Genomic DNA, 20,051 nt, shown 5'->3' on the forward strand with positions numbered 1-20,051 from the left:
GCGCACAACTCTATCCATAGCCCACGCCTCGCAACCATACAGCATTGTTGGAACCACTATTCCTTCAAACATACCCATTTTTGCTTTCCGAGATAATGTTCTCGACTTCCACACATTTTTCAAGGCTCCCAAAATTTTCGCCCCCTCCCCCACCCTATGATCCACTTCCGCTTCCATGGTTCCATCCGCTGACAGATCCACTCCCAGATATCTAAAACACTTCACTTCCTCCAGTTTTTCTCCATTCAAACTCACCTCCCAATTGACTTGACCCTCAACCCTACTGTACCTAATAACCTTGCTCTTATTCACATTTACTCTTAACTTTCTTCTTCCACACACTTTACCAAACTCAGTCACCAGCTTCTGCAGTTTCTCACATGAATCAGCCACCAGCGCTGTATCATCAGCGAACAACAACTGACTCACTTCCCAAGCTCTCTCATCCCCAACAGACTTCATACTTGCCCCTCTTTCCAGGACTCTTGCATTTACCTCCCTAACAACCCCATCCATAAACAAATTAAACAACCATGGAGACATCACACACCCCTGCCGCAAACCTACATTCACTGAGAACCAATCACTTTCCTCTCTTCCTACATGTACACATGCCTTACATCCTCGATAAAAACTTTTCACTGCTTCTAACAACTTGCCTCCCACACCATATATTCTTAATACCTTCCACAGAGCATCTCTATCAACCCTATCATATGCTTTCTCCAGATCCATAAATGCTACATACAAATCCATTTGCTTTTCTAAGTATTTCTCACATACATTCTTCAAAGCAAACACCTGATCCACACATCCTCTACCACTTCTGAAACCGCACTGCTCTTCCCCAATCTGATGCTCTGTACATGCCTTCACCCTCTCAATCAATACCCTCCCATATAATTTACCAGGAATACTCAACAAACTTATACCTCTGTAATTTGAGCACTCACTCTTATCCCCTTTGCCTTTGTACAATGGCACTATGCACGCATTCCGCCAATCCTCAGGCACCTCACCATGAGTCATACATACATTAAATAACCTTACCAACCAATCAACAATACAGTCACCCCCTTTTTTAATAAATTCCACTGCAATACCATCCAATCCTGCTGCCTTGCCGGCTTTCATCTTCCGCAAAGCTTTTACTACCTCTTCTCTGTTTACCAAATCATTTTCCCTAACCCTCTCACTTTGCACACCACCTCGACCAAAACACCCTATATCTGCCACTCTGTCATCAGACACATTCAACAAACCTTCAAAATACTCATTCCATCTCCTTCTCACATCACCACTACTTGTTATCACCTCCCCATTTACGCCCTTCACTGAAGTTCCCATTTGCTCCCTTGTCTTACGCACTTTATTTACCTCCTTCCAGAACATCTTTTTATTCTCCCTAAAATTTACTGATAGTCTCTCACCCCAACTCTCATTTGCCCTTTTTTTCACCTCTTGCACCTTTCTCTTGACCTCCTGTCTCTTTCTTTTATACTTCTCCCACTCAATTTCATTTTTTCCCTGCAAAAATCGTCCAAATGCCTATCTCTTCTCTTTCACTAATACTCTTACTTTTTCATCCCACCACTCACTACCCTTTCTAAACAGCCCACCTCCCACTCTTCTCATGCCACAAGCATCTTTTGCGCAATCCATCACTGATTCCCTAAATACATCCCATTCCTCCCCCACTCCCCTTACTTCCATTGTTCTCACCTTTTTCCATTCTGTACACAGTCTCTCCTGGTACTTCCCCACACAGGTCTCCTTCCCAAGCTCACTTACTCTCACCACCTTCTTCACCCCAACATTCACTCCTCTTTTCTGAAAACCCATACTAATCTTCACCTTAGCCTCCACAAGATAATGATCAGACATCCCTCCAGTTGCACCTCTCAGCACATTAACATCCAAAAGTCTCTCTTTCGCACGCCTGTCAATTAACATGTAATCCAATAACGCTCTCTGGCCATCTCTCCTACTTACATAAGTATACTTATGTATATCTCGCTTTTTAAACCAGGTATTCCCAATCATCAGTCCTTTTTCAGCACATAAATCTACAAGCTCTTCACCATTTCCATTTACAACACTGAACACCCCATGCATACCAATTATTCCCTCAACTGCCACATTACTCACCTTTGCATTCAAATCACCCATCACTATAACCCGGTCTCGTGCATCAAAATCGCTAACACACTCATTCAGCTGCTCCCAAAACACTTGCCTCTCATGATCTTTCTTCTCATGCCCAGGTGCATATGCTCCAATAATCACCCACCTCTCTCCATCAACTTTCAATTTTACCCATATTAATCGAGAATTTACTTTCTTACATTCTATCACATACTCCCACAACTCCTGTTTCAGGAGTATTGCTACTCCTTCCCTTGCTCTTGTCCTCTCACTAACCCCTGACTTCACTCCCCAGACATTTCCAAACCACTCTTCCCCTTTACCCTTGAGCTTCGTTTCACTCAGAGCCAAAACATCCAGGTTCCTTTCCTCAAACATACTACCTATCTCTCCTTTTTTCACATCTTGGTTACATCCACACACATTTAGGCACCCCACTCTGAGCCTTCGAGGAGGATGATCACTCCCCGTGTGACTCCTTCTTCTGTTTCCCATTTTAGAAAGTTAATACAAGGAGGGGAGGATTTCCGGCCCCCCGCTCCCGTCCCCTCTAGTCGCTTTCTACGACACGCGAGGAATACGTGGGAAGTATTCTTTCACCCCTATCCCCAGGGATAATATACATATATATATACATATACACACACACACACATACACACACATACGCACATACACACACACACACACACATACATATATATACATATGAAAAATGTAAGAAACAATTTAGAAAACAAATTTTTAGCTTGAAATGAATGAAAAAAAATGAATATATATATATATATATATATATATATATATATATATATATATATATATATATATATATATATATATATATCTTTCTTTCTTTCATACTATTCGCCATTTCCCGCGTCAGCGAGGTAGCGTTAAGAACAGAGGACTGGGCCTCTGAGGAAACATCCTCATCCAGCCCCCTTCTCTGTTCCTTCCTTTGGAAAAAAAAAAAAAAAAGAGAGGGGAGGATTTTTTTTTTTTTTTTCTTTTTAATCCCATCTGCTGCACTGATTGATAGTCCATATCATGACATATGTGTTTCATGATATTGGACATGAACAATTAAATACTTGGCATACCAGACTTTCACATCTTTATGCGATCTGCTGGAAAACTTATTTTCATTTTCTGTACACAGTAATAACACTTTGAGAATTAGCCTTGTCATGCACCATGAAAAGTACTAGCATATAACTTTATGGTCATCTTGCCATGCACCATGAAAAGTGCACTGTGCAGCATACAACATTATGGTCACTGGAGCAAAGTTGACGAACCCATTTTCAGTTCTTCAGCTTAAGCCCACCCTTTACAAATAGTAATTCTCATGGGTCGTGTATTGCTTTGCACCGCGTCACGAGAAATGTCTGACTTTGCAGAAGATAAGGCAGGGCCCATGAGAGGAATTTATAAGGGGAGGGGGAGGGAGTTAACACATTTCTTTCGGGTCCCCATCCCTACACCAATTAGTTGATCCTTTTTTTATACACTCAGTTTTATGTCTTGAGCTGTAAGGCCAAAAAGGGTAAGGAAGATGAGGGAGGGGTGGAATGGAATGGAGTGCTCTATTGATTTTCTGCATTTTCTGAAATCCCAGGAAATTCTTAGGCCCCCTTTTGGTCCCCTGGGCCCAGGTACGATGCACCCCCTGAACGAAATCCCCCTTTTTTAGAGGCCCTTGTGATGGGCATCCCTTATGCCAGCATGAATGTTGTTTGAGCAGCAACTCTTATAACATTTTCTCTCTGAAGAATACAGGAGGTTATATTTTAAGGTGTGCCAATACTTGCCTTGAAGAAGATGAGATGAGTCTTTTCATGGGCAGTTTAAGGAGTCTAGGTCCTATATTTATGGAACTAGCCAAGTATTAATAGGCCTTTCTGTGCATTATGAACAACTGAATCCTCAGTTCAGCTGACCAGATGAAAGAGGTTGGCCTACCCCTTCTTTAGTGAAAACCAAATGATTTTTTTTTTTAGCTGTAGTGGAAAGAGTGTTTTACAGCTTCCTGAATAAAGCTCATGAGGTGACTAGATGAGCATTTGGTAACATCAACTTTCAATCCATTTACTACTCGATGAGTGATGGTAACATTGTTAACCTTTAGTATATTGGCCAAGGTCTTGTTTCTGGTGCAGGCAAACAGTATACAGACCACTCCTGCCTCTTTACCCTTTTGATAAATAGCTTGAGTGATGTACCACAGCATCTGGTAACTGTACTCAACACAAGAGTATCCTTGGGTGGGGATACAGAAAGGACTCTCTCTTACGAGTGTTTGATGATTTTTCCTAAAGCAGTATGGTTTGATTAAATGTTAGGACACATTTTCCCGAGTCAGTTTGCCCTTCTTAGGGCTATTCTCATCTTCAGTGAACACTAGCAGAAATACAGTTCTATGCAGTAGGTAAAAACATGAATTAGGCAGTCTCAGTTTTTTAGAGAGAGGCCTTACAACATTAAGAAAATCTTAAAAATTTTGTGATAGACGTATACTCTCCTTAATCTACCAAACATTTTTTTTTTAACTAGAATTGAAAATTTGTTAGTCTTCATTATGTGTTAAGAGTCATCAGATCTTTTTAAGGATATAATTGTAGGTTGGATGTTTGTAGTTGTATACCTGGTTGGTTTTTAGAAATGAGTGTACGTGCATGTTTGAGATGTCTTCATAGGTCCATATGTGGTCAAAAGACTTTTCTTTTTCATTATAGGAAGTTTCTTCTGGCTTGGTTACGTAAGTAGTAGACAAGAGAATGGTAAGGCAACTGGGGATGTGAGTGCTATTTCATCAGATTCATGACTGATTTCATTGTTTTACATGAAAGCTACTCCACACTTAAGGAAGTTTTGTCCTTTATGAAGTCTCTGTTTAGGAGGGTTCTTAGGAATAGTTGTTGACCATCTCCTTGAACGAATTTTCAGTGTCAGGAAAGGACTGTTGGGATGAAGCTCTAGCCTTTGTTACGTACACCATTTTTCAGTAGAGAATAATGGTATTGGCTGGGATTAGTGCTGCCTCACAGTACAGAGTGACATCACAGGCATATGCAGGTTTCTGTACGGTTGTTGGTTCCCTTGAACAAATCTTTGCCACCTTTGTATGTATCATAGCAGTTCAGGATAGAATGTTGGTTTAACCCCCATTGAACACGTCCTGACTTAGGTGCTTATAGAACTCTGCCTGTGGTAAAGGAAAGGATTTTTCATCCACTGAAACCTAAATTTCTATGTAACTTGAAATATTGAAAATGACAGTCATTCACGATTGAGTAGACTATTAGGAATACTGAAGGAAACAAGGAGAACTGCAAAACCTGCCAGAAAAAAGGAAGTTGAGGTCACTAGAAATATGAATTACAGTCTGATCATGGGCTAGATGTTTGTCTAATTTTTAGTAGAATCCTTCTTCTTTCAGGTAATTTGTTATCAACAAACTTCCATATCCTTATTATGTCAGAACTAAGTTGTTCTTGTGCTTTAAATCTCAGGCATTAAACAAACTTGGATTTTTGCAAACAGAACCAAATATCATAACATGTTCTTGAGATTTTGTGCTGATAAACCTTGCTGTTATGCCATCAGATGCATCAGCACCCCTAAAGGCTGTTGGGGTTGACTTCAAAGTGAAGTTTAATGCTGCCAACCACCACTGTGAGAAGTTTGAGTTGGTGCATCTGAAAAAAAGCACACCCGTCATCCGCAGGGGAGGAAGCTTCACTATCATTGTCCAGTTCAATAAGGGAGCTGATCTAAAGAAGAATCAAGTCAAATTGTACTTCTCCTTTGGTAAGTTGTCTTCCTTTACAATACAATATTCATTGATACTAGTAATGCCAAGTTTTTGTGAAGCTGAAGAATTAATTTTCATGTTTCTGTGAAAAAGATTTATCACTAAGTAAACAAATCTATCATTCCATGTACCTATCTTTTCACTATCATCACTTGCATTCCCAGTTCAGTGAATGGTTCATGTACATACATCATCTGAAATCACTCCTACACATCCTCATTTTCACTCTTACACTAAGTATTTTGTGTGACCAATGTCTCCATTTTCACCACTTTTGTACATAAAAGGTTTTCATTGTGCCTTATCCTTAGTCATTCCTCAGGTATTGTCACCTGAAATGTCCCAAGCCTTTATTAATAAGTTCTTTCAATGCATCTTTCCATGATCTACCTTTCCTCATTGTACCTTTGATTGTTTTACTATATATCTTCTTGACCAACTGATCACTTGCCATATGTTTTACATGGCCTAAAAGACATGTTTTTGACATTTTCTATATTACATATCCTTCTCTTAAATTTGAAGTCCATAACCTCTAAGGTAAAGGGCCAACTTACATATTACTAAGCATATGATCTAACAGACCCCCTTTCCAGCCCTCTTCAAGACTGCACATCATGGATGCTACCTGTGCTTGTCATATTCATTCTTGTCTGAAACAAGTCAGTTATGCTCATTTACTATGGCATTCCTGTGTCTCTACCTTTTGTATTTATGAACATCTTTTTGTTTACATTCTTGGGAAAAGAATTAGAAGTGGTACTTCCACTGGCACAACTATCATGTGTAAAGCAAAGCTTATAAATGTACAAGGTTTTTGATTCAGCTCTTCTGAACTAATACAATTAAATGGCCTTGTAAAAGAAGTAGATGAATGAAAGATGTTTTGGACTGCTAAAAGCCAAGTGAAGAGGGGATTATTTTGCTAGTTTACCTAAACGAAGCTGAAGAGAGGACACCTCAAATGGACATAAGTCTTGGGAATATTGCTTCCTTATTCTTGGCCTGTTGTAAGTTACTTTTCAGGATAAGTTGCATCGTACTTTTTCATATGTTCCAGTCATTGACTAAAGTTCTCATCACAGCTAGGCCCTAAATGAAGCAAGAAAGCTTAAGAAAAAAATGGAAAAGAGGCTTTAAGGAGATATAGATCATCTTCTGGCAGTTAGGAAAAACATAAGTAGAGAGTTCTAAATCCTAGCTGTGCATGAAGAGAGAACTGATATCAAAATTTAAGTTGCCTTTGTCCTCACAGTAATCATGTAACATAATGACTTTCGAAGATTGCATCATATATCTAATAATGGAAGTACACAAGCATGCAGTTGGGAGCACAAACCAAAATCTTATTCATTAAAGAGGGGACAGAAAGCTGATGGTTTGACATGGAAAGTGAGCCAAGTTTTGAGATAAGATTGGGGAAGTGGGCTAGTTCACTTCCTTTAGACTTGGCTCTTTTAAGTAAGTATATTGACCTAAAATTGACCTAAATGCAAGAACTGTACTATGTATAAAGGTAAGTCAATCCTTTGTTTTATAAGAGGAACTGTTCAGAAGAGAAAAATCTTTGAACCCTGAACAGAACACCTAGTTTAGGGAGAGTTAGTTATGTGCATAATGTGGATTCGCCAGTTAGATTAGATGTTACAGTGGTGCCAGTTACACTTGTTGTGTTGATTGGAGGAAATGTAGCTCCATCAAAGGAGGTGGGAATATGTGAGGAACTTTAGGGAGAGAAAATTAAAGTAGTTAGGTTTTAGAGTTGTTAAAGTTAAGTAGGTTACACCTTACCCCCTGGAAAATCCTGTCCAAATCTGAATTTGTTTGAGATAATTGTGCTAAAATGAGACATAGATTAAGCAAGAGAAGTTAGAATAGATTTAAAAGAAATGAAAAATGTGGGATTTAGTATTCAGTATATGATTAAGTTATTATGGTGGAAACTTTTACAAAGGGTGAAGATCCTTGGAGAGATGCCATTACCTTGAAAGACATCACTTGATGATTCACTTGATAATAAGGGGAGGACAGGTTGATCTGCCAATATACATAGACATGCACTAAACAAAGAAGTGAATATGAGAAGCAGAAATAAGAGTGTCAAGAGAATGAGCAGTGAGACAAGACCAAAATGTCAGACCCAGTCATAAAGTTTTGAGATAGCAAGGGCTGTATCATGGAATTCCTCAACTCTCCTTGAAGAGGATATCCAGGCATTAGTTACTTAAGAATGGATATCACCAGTGGATATCTCAGTGTGAAAACAGTGCTAAAGACCAGAGAGAAGACTGAGTTTCAAGATACTGAAGGGAATGGAGGTAGAGATCCAAAGATGTTGGAAGTAGTAGAAGCTAAAACCTAGGATGACAGTTTGAAGGGTTGGAAAAGACACAGTTCTTTGTGAGAGGTTGTACCAATGCATGTCCTTAAGAAGAAGGCAAGATTATGATTTTCAGACAGCATCAAAAGAGATGATTAAGTGGAGGCCCAAACATTGTCATTCAGTCAGAAACGTGAGTAGATGACATGTTATTCATAAGTTTTGCATTTGTTTAAAGAGGAATGCTGTTTTTAGACTACATAAAAGGAGATTAAAGTGACAAATGCACAGCTAGTAAGAGGTGTGTTAGGGAGTGAAGAATCCTAGAATCATCCAAAATGGATTTTGAAGAGTAAGTAGAACCAAAAAGAGTGGGTATGTAAAAGGAATAGTACCATTGAAATGGAAAAGTGGAGGCCGGGTAGAACAGCAGTTGTTTGATATACTTCTGGCCAAATATGAGATAGACCTGTGTGTGGTAGAGAAAAGAAGAAAGGTTTTTGTTATTTCATTTCCTTTGGATAAAGGAGCACTTCAGCTTACAGGTAACATAATTGCAGTGATTACAGGTGGAGATGAAAACTGACTTTTGGCTAAATGAAGAAGAATAGAGAAGGAATGATTGAACAGCAGATCTGAGGAAGAGATAGTTTTAGAGGAAAAAAGGACTTATGCCTCCATTTCAGCAACATTAAGTAGCCCAGTACCCTAGATTTAGAGAAAGAGGATATATGCTTCCATTTCAACAAGGCAAATTAGTCCTTTCCTTAGTTTTAGAAGAAGAGGGGAAATATGCATTTATTTCAGCAACATTAACTAGCCCTACCATGGTTTTAGAGGAAGAGAGGAAATATGCCTCCATTTCAGAAACATTAACTACTCCAATACCTTAGTTTTGGAAGAAGAGGGGATATATGCTTCCATTTCAGCAACAATGATAAGCCTGATACTTTAGTTTTTAAGAAAACAGAAACCTATAATCCTAATATTGAGGGTGCAGGTCATGTTAAAATTTTGAGATGAGTACTCAAGATGTATACAACTTACAGAGAGACCAAGGCAGGCTGAAGCCTTGTCGTATATATGACTACTCAAGTTCAGTCAACCAGGTATTATATAATGAAAATAGAACACAGAGAAATGAGGCAAGGTAATGACTACTGTATCACCCACTTTGCAGGGAGCAGATTACAGGAATCTACATGTGATAGGTACTTAGGAATTGACATAGTTCCCGATCATTTACCAGAACACCACATGGAGTGATTTGAAGAGGATGTAGTCATATTCAAATTGTCTTGTAATACATGACTTGAGAGATATTTTGGTATATTTCTTGTGTGTAGTAGATCCAAATTAGAATATTTACTTTTGATTTGCTCACACCACCCTGGGAATAATTTAGATTTGTTAGAGAAGGTTTCATGACAGGCAGCAAAGATCATACCTGAAGCAGAGGAGCTAAGGTGCAAGGAAAGGTTTGCATTCATGATTTACTCGCATTGAAAGAGAAGATCAGGGGAAAAATTTTTGAGCAACTTTGAATATAAAATTAGAGTGGCAGTATTATTTTCTTTGATAAGTAGGAGCACTCAGCCAGAGAACACGACAAGAAACCAGATAAGCAAAATTTCTGAAAAAAATGTAAAGAAATATTTGTATCATCATGGAGTGATGAAAAAGTGAAACAGTGTAACTGAAAATTTAATGAATGCAGAGAGCATTAAAAAGTAAAAGAATTGTATAAGAGAAAAAAAGAGTTTGAAAGGTTGATTCCTAAGATTTTTGAATGCTCTTTCCATATGTAAATATGTTCACCATTCCTCCCATCCCTGTGAGACCCTCCACCAGGTTCCCTTTTGCACTCTTCCCCCAACTGAGTCCATCAGTTTTCTTTATTTCTGGGAGTCTTTCATGCTCCTTCTTCTCCCTGTGAGCATCTGCATGCCTCTATTTCCTTTGTAAGTTCTCCCATTATTTATTTCTTCTGAGAGCCTTCAACATTTCTCTCTTTAGAAAGTCTATCATGCCATCTGAATCCTCCATGATTCTTGCTTCTGTCTGACTGAGAGCCACTACCATTATAGTCTTCATCATTCTTAAGTCTCCTCTTAGAATCTTCTCTTCTTACCCTTCTAAATCTCATTTGATTTTCCTTCCAACAGAATTTATATCTCTGCCACACTTTTCATTTATTTGATATTCATTCTCTAATCAAGTCCATTCCTGAGAAGTCCTTATTTACAGGATCAAACCCCAGTGCACACAGTGGAACTATGGCCATTCTGTTAGTGACAGGAAAGAAGATGTTTGACAAGAGCTATGAGAAGTGGGACGTTCGGGTTGAAAATCAGGAGGGCACTAAGATCACCCTTGAAGTAAGACTTCTTTGAGTTTCTTTTTTGTCTCTCCTTACAAAATATATACCCTCTCACATTCATTGTAAAGTGGTGTATGCCAAATCTTCAGCAATTTGTTTGCTGTCTGGCTTTAGTCTTTCAAAAGATGAATCCCCCAGTGATAATACTTTGAATATTGTCGGGAGATTTTTGATAGTCAGTTTGCTTATCAAGTACATAAGCAGACTCTTAAGAAATATTAGTTGTGTAAAGAATTAGAATCACCTCAGAAGTTCTATGGAAGGGCTAAGGTAGAATGAAGAAAGCTAGAAATTAGAGTAGGTGGATGACTTAGAATTATTTTGAAACTGGAAGTTGCCAGTTATTACAAATAATCTGGTGTGTGTGATCTAAGACCTAATGATGATGCTGTTATGTCAACGATGCTAACAGAAATTTTATACATGAAAAAGTTGTTCCTTTTCACATACATCATTTTTTCCGGTTCTGTATTTATATACATTATTTATTGTTCCCAATTTCCCAATCCCAATTCCCAATTGGGATTTAAGTTTGAATGGAGAAAAATTGGAGGAAGTGAAGTGTTTTAGGTATCGGGGAGTGGACTTAGCAGCAGATGGAACCATGGAAGCAAAAGTGAGTCACAGGGTGGGTGAGGGGGCAAAGGTTCTGGGAGCGATGAAGAATGTACGTAAGGAGAGAACATTATGTCAGAGAGCAAAAATGGGTATGTTTGAAGAACTAGTAGTTCCAACAATGTTATATGGTTGCAAGGCATGGGCTTTAGATGGGGTTGTATGGAGGAGGGTGGATGTGTTGAAAATGAAATGTTTGAGAACAATATGTGGTGTAAGGTGATTTGATCAAGTAAGTAATGAAAGGGCAAGAGAGATGTGTGGAAATAAAAAGAGTGTGGTTGAGAGAGTAGAAGAGGTTGTGCTGAAATGGTTTGGACATATGGAGAGAATGAGGGAGGAAAGATTGACAAAGAGGATATATGTGTCAGAGGTGGAGGGAACAAGAAGCAGGAGACCAAATTGGAGATGAAAGGATGAAGTGAAAATGATTTCGAGCAATTGGGACCTGAACATACAGGAGGGTGAGAGGTGTGTAAGGAATAGAGGGAATTGGAACAGTGTGGTACATCAGGGTTGACTTGCTGTCAGTGGATTGAACCAGGACAGTGAAGCCACTGTGGGGCCTGGATGTGGATAGGGAGCTGTGGTTTCGGTGCATTACACATGACAGCTAGGAGTAGTTGTCGATATGCTGTTTGTGATTATAGACCTCCCTTCAGCATCATGATGATGTGTGCATCATCCCTCAAGCAATGTTATCATATGGAAAAGTAGTTTGATTTACAGCATCAGGACTTGCATTGAAAATTACAATGATACGTGGAAAAACCAAGCATACCAAATTGACCACTTGTTTAAAGATCCTTGTTGATATGTAGGCAAAATCTGAAGACCCCAACTAACAAGCGGTCTCAACAGCTATGAGAGTATTACAGTTATCTTATAGATTTGATAGTTTTTGTAATATCTCCTACAGGTGCAAGTGCCCGTTAATGCCCCTGTGGGAGTTTGGCGGACTGCAGTGGAGGTAACCCCCAATGGCGACAATACCTCCAGCAAGAATATCCTTCGCCTTGATACACTCACTTACATACTCTTCAACCCTTGGAATAAGCGTGAGTTTGTAGTTTGTGTGACTAAGTGTCTTTACCTGCCAGTTTAAAGAAAACTTTGGATGATGGTATGTACCAGTAGATGCTGAGCAGTGCATTGGTTTCCATTTCAGAGAATGGCCCAACCACTCATGTACACATATATATATATATATATATATATATATATATATATATATATATATATATATATATATATATATATATATTCTTCTTCTTTCTTTTAAACTATCCGCCATTTCCCGCATTAGCGAGGTAGCGTTAAGAACAGAGGACTGGGCCTTTGTGGAATATCCTCATCTGGCCCCCCTCTGTTCCTTCTTTTAGAAAAAAAAAAAAAAATATATATATATATATATATATATATATATATATATATATATATATATATATATATATATATATATATATAGAGATGCTCTGTGGAAGGTATTAAGAATATATGGTGTGGGAGGCAAGTTGTTAGAAGCAGTGAAAAGTTTTTATCGAGGATGTAAGGCATGTGTACGTGTAGGAAGAGAGGAAAGTGATTGGTTCTCAGTGAATGTAGGTTTGCGGCAGGGGTGTGTGACGTCTCCATGGTTGTTTAATTTGTTTATGGATGGGGTTGTAAAGGAGGTAAATGCAAGAGTCCTGGAAAGAGGGGCAAGTATGAAGTCTGTTGGGGATGAGAGAGCTTGGGAAGTGAGTCAATTGTTGTTCGCTGATGATACAGCGCTGGTGGCTGATTCATGTGAGAAACTGCAGAAGCTGGTGACTGAGTTTGGTAAAGTGTGTGGAAGAAGAAAGTTGAGAGTAAATGTGAATAAGAGCAAGGTTATTAGGTACAGTAGGGGTGAGGGTCAAGTCAATTGGGAGGTGAGTTTGAATGGAGAAAAACTGGAGGAAGTGAAGTGTTTTAGATATCTGGGAGTGGATCTGTCAGCGGATGGAACCATGGAAGCGGAAGTGGATCATAGGGTGGGGGAGGGGGCGAAAATTTTGGGAGCCTTGAAAAATGTGTGGAAGTCGAGAACATTATCTCGGAAAGCAAAAATGGGTATGTTTGAGGGAATAGTGGTTCCAACAATGCTGTATGGTTGCGAGGCGTGGGCTATGGATAGAGATGTGCGCAGGAGGATGGATGTGCTGGAAATGAGATGTTTGAGGACAATGTGTGGTGTGAGGTGGTTTGATCGAGTAAGTAACGTAAGGGTAAGAGAGATGTGTGGAAATAAAAAGAGCGTGGTTGAGAGAGCAGAAGAGGGTGTTTTGAAATGGTTTGGGCACATGGAGAGAATGAGTGAGGAGAGATTGACCAAGAGGATATATGTGTCGGAGGTGGAGGGAACGAGGAGAAGAGGGAGACCAAATTGGAGGTGGAAAGATGGAGTGAAAAAGATTTTGTGTGATCGGGGCCTGAACATGCAGGAGGGTGAAAGGAGGGCAAGAAATAGAGTGAATTGGAGTCATGTGGTATACAGGGGTTGACGTGCTGTCAGTGGATTGAAGCAAAGCATGTGAAGCGTCTGGGGTAAACCATGGAAAGCTGTGTAGGTATGTATATTTGCGTGTGTGGACGTGTGTATGTACATGTGTATGGGGGGGGGGGGTTGGGCCATTTCTTTCGTCTGTTTCCTTGCGCTACCTCGCAAACGCGGGAGACAGCGACAAAGTATAAAAAAAAAAAAAAAAAAAAAAAAAAATATATATATATATATATATATATATTTTTCTATTATACTTTGTCGCTGTCTCCCGCGTTTGCGAGGTAGCGCAAGGAAACAGACGAAAGAAATGGCCCAACCCCCCCCCCCATACACATGTATATACATACGTCCACACATGCAAATATACATACCTACACAGCTTTCCATGGTTTACCCCAGACGCTTCACATGCCTTGATTCAATCCACTGACAGCACGTCAACCCCGGTATACCACATCGCTCCAATTCACTCTATTCCTTGCCCTCCTTTCACCCTCCTGCATGTTCAGGCCCCGATCACACAAAATCTTTTTCACTCCATCTTTCCACCTCCAATTTGGTCTCCCTCTTCTCCTCGTTCCCTCCACCTCCGACACATATATCCTCTTGGTCAATCTTTCCTCACTCATTCTCTCCATGTGCCCAAACCACTTCAAAACACCCTCTTCTGCTCTCTCAACCACGCTCTTTTTATTTCCACACATCTCTCTTCCCCTTACATTACTCACTCGATCAAACCATATATATATATATATATATATATATATATATATATATATATATATATATATATACATATATACATAAATGCCCATACACGCACATATACATACATACACATTTCAACGCATACATACATATACATACACAGACATATATATATATATATATATATATATATATATATATATATATATATATATATATATATATATATATATATATATATATTTTTTCTTTCAAACTATTCGCCATTTCCCGCGTTAGCGAGGTAGCGTTAAGAACAGAGGACTGGGCCTTGGAGGGAATATCCTCACCTGGCCCCCTTCTCTGTTCCTTGTTTTGGAAAATTAAAAAAAAAAAAACGAGAGGGGAAGATTTCCAGCCCCCCGCTCCCTCCCCTTTTAGTCGCCTTCTACGACACGCAGGGAATACGTGGGAAGTATTCTTTCTCCCCTATCCCCAGGGATAATATATATATATATATATATATATATATATATAGTCTCCCTCTTCTCCTCGTTCCCTCCACCTCCGACACATATATCCTCTTGGTCAATCTTTCCTCACTCATTCTCTCCATGTGCCCAAACCATTTCAAAACACCCTCTTCTGCTCTCTCAACCACGCTCTTTTTATTTCCACACATCTCTCTTACCCTTACGTTACTTACTCGATCAAACCACCTCACACCACACATTGTCCTCAAACATCTCATTTCCAGCACATCCATCCTCCTGCGCACAACTCTATCCATAGCCCACGCCTCGCAACCATACAACATTGTTGGAACCACTATTCCTTCAAACATACCCATTTTTGCTTTCCGAGATAATGTTCTCGACTTCCACACATTTTTCAAGGCTCCCAAAATTTTCGCCCCCTCCCCCACCCTATGATCCACTTCCGCTTCCATGGTTCCATCCGCTGACAGATCCACTCCCAGATATCTAAAACACTTCACTTCCTCCAGTTTTTCTCCATTCAAACTCACCTCCCAATTGATATACATGTACATATTCATAGTTGCTGCTTTCATCCATTCCTTTTGCCACCCAGCCACTCAGGAAACAGCATTCCCCCCCCCCCCCCCACACACACACACACACACACACACACACACACACACACACACACACACACACACACACACACACACACCAGCGAGGTACTGCCAGGAAAAGACAAAAAGGCCACATTTGTTCACACTCAGTCTCTCTCTGTCTTGTGTAATGCACTGACACCACAGCTCCCTTTCCACATCCAGACCCCACATACCTTTACATGGTTTACCCCAGACGCTTCACATGCGCTGCTTCAATCCATTGACAGCACATAGACCCTGGTATACCACATCGTTCCAACTCACTGTATTCCTTGCACCAGGCCCTGATCGCTCAAAATCTTTTTCACTCCACCCTTCCACCTCCAATTTGGTCTCCCACTTCTTGTTCCCTCCACCTCTGACACACATATCCTCTTTGTCAGTCTTTCCTCACTCATTCTCTCTGTGTGCCTAAACCATTTCAATACACCCTCTTCTGCTCTCTCAACCACACTCTTTTTATTACCACACATCACTCATACCTTTTCATTACTTACTCAATCAAACCACCTCACACCACATAGTGTCCTCAAACATTTCATCTCCAACACATCCACCCTCTTCTGCACAACCCTATATATATTTGCTGTTTCCTGCATTAACAAGGTACAGCCAGGGAACAGACACGCAGGGAATACTTGACAAGTATTCTTCCTCCCCAATCCCCGGGGATATATACATCCTTCAAACTTTGATAAAGACAGGATTTTTGGTAGGAAAAAGTAATTTTTTTTCTTTGTTGTTTATTCATCTGAATTACTTCTGGTATTTCCTTCAATTAATGTATTTTATATGTTGGTGAACATTCTGTCCCATTGCCACTTTTTTCTGTTCAAAACTTGGCAGTACTGGAATGTCCATGGCCACCAAGTATTTTGTTACATAGTTTTGACTAAGTTTTTAATTTTCATGAATTACCTTAAAAATCACTTTCATTGTAGACAAGCCACAGGTGAACATGATTAACTTTTGGTTCATTTTTTATCATATTTGGTGCTGTCATTGTTTTTGATTTGCTTATCAAAATCTCCCTTTATTTACAACATAAAGGCTGGCAGATATGCTTTTCAGAAAAGCAAAATACTTTATGCTTCATTCCCATTGCTCATATGAGAAGTACAAAATATACAGATTAATAGTACCTACTCTGAACTATTCTTCCTAGTCCTCTGATGTTTTTTATTTAGAGAATTATTCATGATATGTTATCTCATGCAGATGATGACACTTACATGTCCGAAGAGGACTACCGACAGGAATATGTCTTAAATGATATCGGCAAGGTACTGTTGAAGTGTTGACTCAATTTGTTGATAGTATTAGGTACCCACACTTCCATTGTCTTGAGTAATTCAGTAGCAAAAATGTTAGTGAAGCTGGAGTTTAAGATTCTGATTGTCATAGATTTTTGCATTCTTGCTGTTCACTTTGTTTACAATTTTCTTGCATTTTGATAGAAGGATGGAATCAGCCTTTATTAGTCCATTGTAATAATCAGATGCTTAGATTATCACTTTAGCTGTTTTGAGTTAGCATTTAGTGCCTCACTGAAAATTGATAATTGAATTTAATGATACACATGTATTTTTCAGTTTAAGCTTCTGTAATGGCATTAGTGTAGGGATGATGATAAACCCTCATATCTCTCTCTGGCTGAATGCAGATCTGGGTGGGGAGTTACCCAAGTGGCCATGGGAGGTCCTGGGTCTATGGCCAGTTTGATGATGTGGTTTTGCCAGCCTGTATTCTCCTACTGGAGAGGTCAGGACTGAGACCAGAGGCAAGGGGTGATCCCATCCGTGTCTCCAGAGCAATCACTAGAATGGTGAGTGTAGAGGCTGATAATGGAGTTGTTGGTTAATAAAACAATGAAGGTTACTGCTGGGTAGATGGAGGTGTAGGTAATCAATAAAGTGAGTTGTAGATAGTTTACTCTGAAAGGTTATGGTGGATAAATGATGCAATGTAATGGTTGGTTGTAGATGTCGCAAAATGGATATGATGGTAAGTAGCGACCTGTTTGTAGATGGGATAGTTTTGATGTATAGAGAGCATGTAAAGTGATGAGGGTAACGATGGCTTGGTATGGCAGTATAGGGGGTATTAGATAGTATAACAAGTTGTGATAATAAAGTAAAAATACAGTGAAGATGGTAATGATTAAGGAATATACAGAGTGATGGTAGGTAGAAAAGGCAGTTTAGTTAGTAATGGTAACTAGATGCAGCATTGCTGACGATGATTATAAGCAGATTGGAAAGTGAGGATGGCTAAATGAGAAAGTATTGATTATGATGATTGGTAGATGTGGCTGTTTGTTCAATTTATCCACCATTTGTATACTAAAAAAGTATTTCTTTACATCTTTATTTACATGGTTCTTACTTGTCTTATCTCTTTTGATTGCTCTATCCCTTCATTTCTCAAAGAACTGTCCTCTGTCCACTTACTGATCTCTTTGAAAAACCTAAATGTTGTGATCTGGTCAGTCTTCATTCTTCTTTCTTCTAAGGTGGGTAAATGTAAAACCTTTAGCTTTTCCTTGTAGTTTAGTTCTTTTAATCCTTGTACCTTTGTTGCCCTCCTCTGGTCTTTTTCTTTGAGTGTTTTGTGCTTCTTTTGGTGCAGTGACCAGACCTGAGAAGGATTTGAATATTTTGCATACACTTGAAAGCTGTATTATACATAATCGCTGTTTCCTGTATTAGCAAGGTAGAGCTAGGGAACAGACAAAGAATGGCCCATCCACTCATATACACATATGTGAACATAAACACCCACATATGCACATATACATACATATACATACACATATGCAGCCATATACATACATACACATGTACATATTCATACTTGCTTGCCTTCATCCATTCCTGTTGCTACCCTGCCCCACAGGAAAACAGCATCGCTACCCCCGCTTCAGCGAGGAAGCGCCAGGAAAACAGACAAAAAAGGCCACATTCGTTCACTCTCAGTCTCTAGCTGTCATGTGTAATGCATTGAAACCACAGCTTCCTGTCCACATCCAGGCCCCACAGACCTTTCCACGGTTTACCCCAGACACTTCACATGTCCTGGTTCAGTCCAATGACAGCACTTCGACCCCAGTATACCACGTTGTTCCAATTCACTCTATTTTCTTGCAAGCCTCTCATCCTCCTGTATGTTCAGACTACTATTGGCATAGGATTTCATCTTGGTGTTATTATCATCTTTTCACATGCAATAAGAGTTCAGAGTCCTTTGACTTCCAATACCATAGTCTGTGACTAAGGCAGTTTCTGTGCCCTTTAATCCTCATTAAATAACTAATTTATTCATTTCTTCTACGTTTTTTAAGTCTAAATATTACCTGAAAGCCTATTTTTGTCTTATCAAGGGTTTGGGTGATGAGAAGAATGTCTGAGAGCAATTAAAATCCACTGAAGCTGGTATAGTCACTTGTTATATTAGTATTAGTTGCTGTGTATGATTTTTTTCACTTAGAAGGTTGGAGGAAATATTACTATATATCATCTGTACCTTGCTGGCAGTTTTGTAATGAAAGGTGTAATATTGTCACTAATTAGAAAGATGACCTGTGGAGGTCACTATGAAAAGTATGCACAAAGTGATTTCACTATAGATTCATTAGTTGACTTAACGCTTTCATGTGTATTTCATGTTTGGCATAATTAGGCCATTAGTGATTCTTTGTATGGAAAATACAGTTTTGCTAAAGGAGATTTTAGTTTTTACCCATTAAATGAATCTTACCATCATGAATTAGCAAAATCTCAAAAGTTAATCTTATTAGGGAGCATATTGGAAAACTTACAAGTAAGAGCTTGATTGAAAATTTAGATCATATTCGATTTTGTCATTGTAGAATGTTTGTGGTGCTCAGCTTAGTCATACTTCACTGTCTTCATTGTCTGTGGAGTTCCGGTAACCCAGATTTTCTAATAATCCCAAAAGCTTTTGCCCACCATTTGACATTTTGCTTGCTGATTTTCAGGTAAACAGTAATGATCGTGACAATGGGGTGTTGATAGGCAGTTGGTCTGGTAAATATGATGATGGCACAAATCCCAGTGAATGGACAGGCTCCATCAGTATCATGGAAGAGTACATCATGACTAAAAAATCTGTGCGCTATGGTCAGTGCTGGGTCTTCGCTGGTGTGGTCAATACAGGTGAGGGTTTTGGGTTTGTCACTGTTTGAAAATCCATGGTGTGGCTATCTTGAAAGGGCCCAGAAATGGTCATCATAGATGAAAACCTGTAGATAGTCTACACTGATGAGGATCCTAAGAATAGCAGCTGCTGTGAATCTTGGAATGGGGATGGTGAATGATATTTTGATGGTCAGCACAGATGAGAATCTTTGGGTAGTGAATACTTAGGATCCCATGGAGGTCATTGTAAATGATTGATCATGGGGTCTTTA

The 20,051-nt window shown here is 39.3% G+C and overlaps 1 protein-coding gene across 1 annotated transcript in view; it reads left to right on the plus strand.

The window, feature by feature from the left end:
• LOC139751845 (hemocyte protein-glutamine gamma-glutamyltransferase-like) overlaps nucleotides 1-20,051 on the plus strand; it is a 63,572-nt gene that overhangs the window by 5,378 nt on the left and 38,143 nt on the right. The window contains exons 3-8 of the mRNA XM_071667474.1: nucleotides 5,751-5,954; nucleotides 10,526-10,656; nucleotides 12,193-12,331; nucleotides 16,841-16,905; nucleotides 17,286-17,447; nucleotides 19,620-19,797. Of these exons, the coding sequence (XP_071523575.1) occupies nucleotides 5,751-5,954; nucleotides 10,526-10,656; nucleotides 12,193-12,331; nucleotides 16,841-16,905; nucleotides 17,286-17,447; nucleotides 19,620-19,797 (879 nt within the window). The remainder of the gene's footprint in view (nucleotides 1-5,750; nucleotides 5,955-10,525; nucleotides 10,657-12,192; nucleotides 12,332-16,840; nucleotides 16,906-17,285; nucleotides 17,448-19,619; nucleotides 19,798-20,051) is intronic.

Source organism: Panulirus ornatus, chromosome 12, assembly GCF_036320965.1.
Source record: "Panulirus ornatus isolate Po-2019 chromosome 12, ASM3632096v1, whole genome shotgun sequence".
In the NCBI taxonomy this organism is placed as follows: domain Eukaryota; kingdom Metazoa; phylum Arthropoda; class Malacostraca; order Decapoda; family Palinuridae; genus Panulirus; species Panulirus ornatus.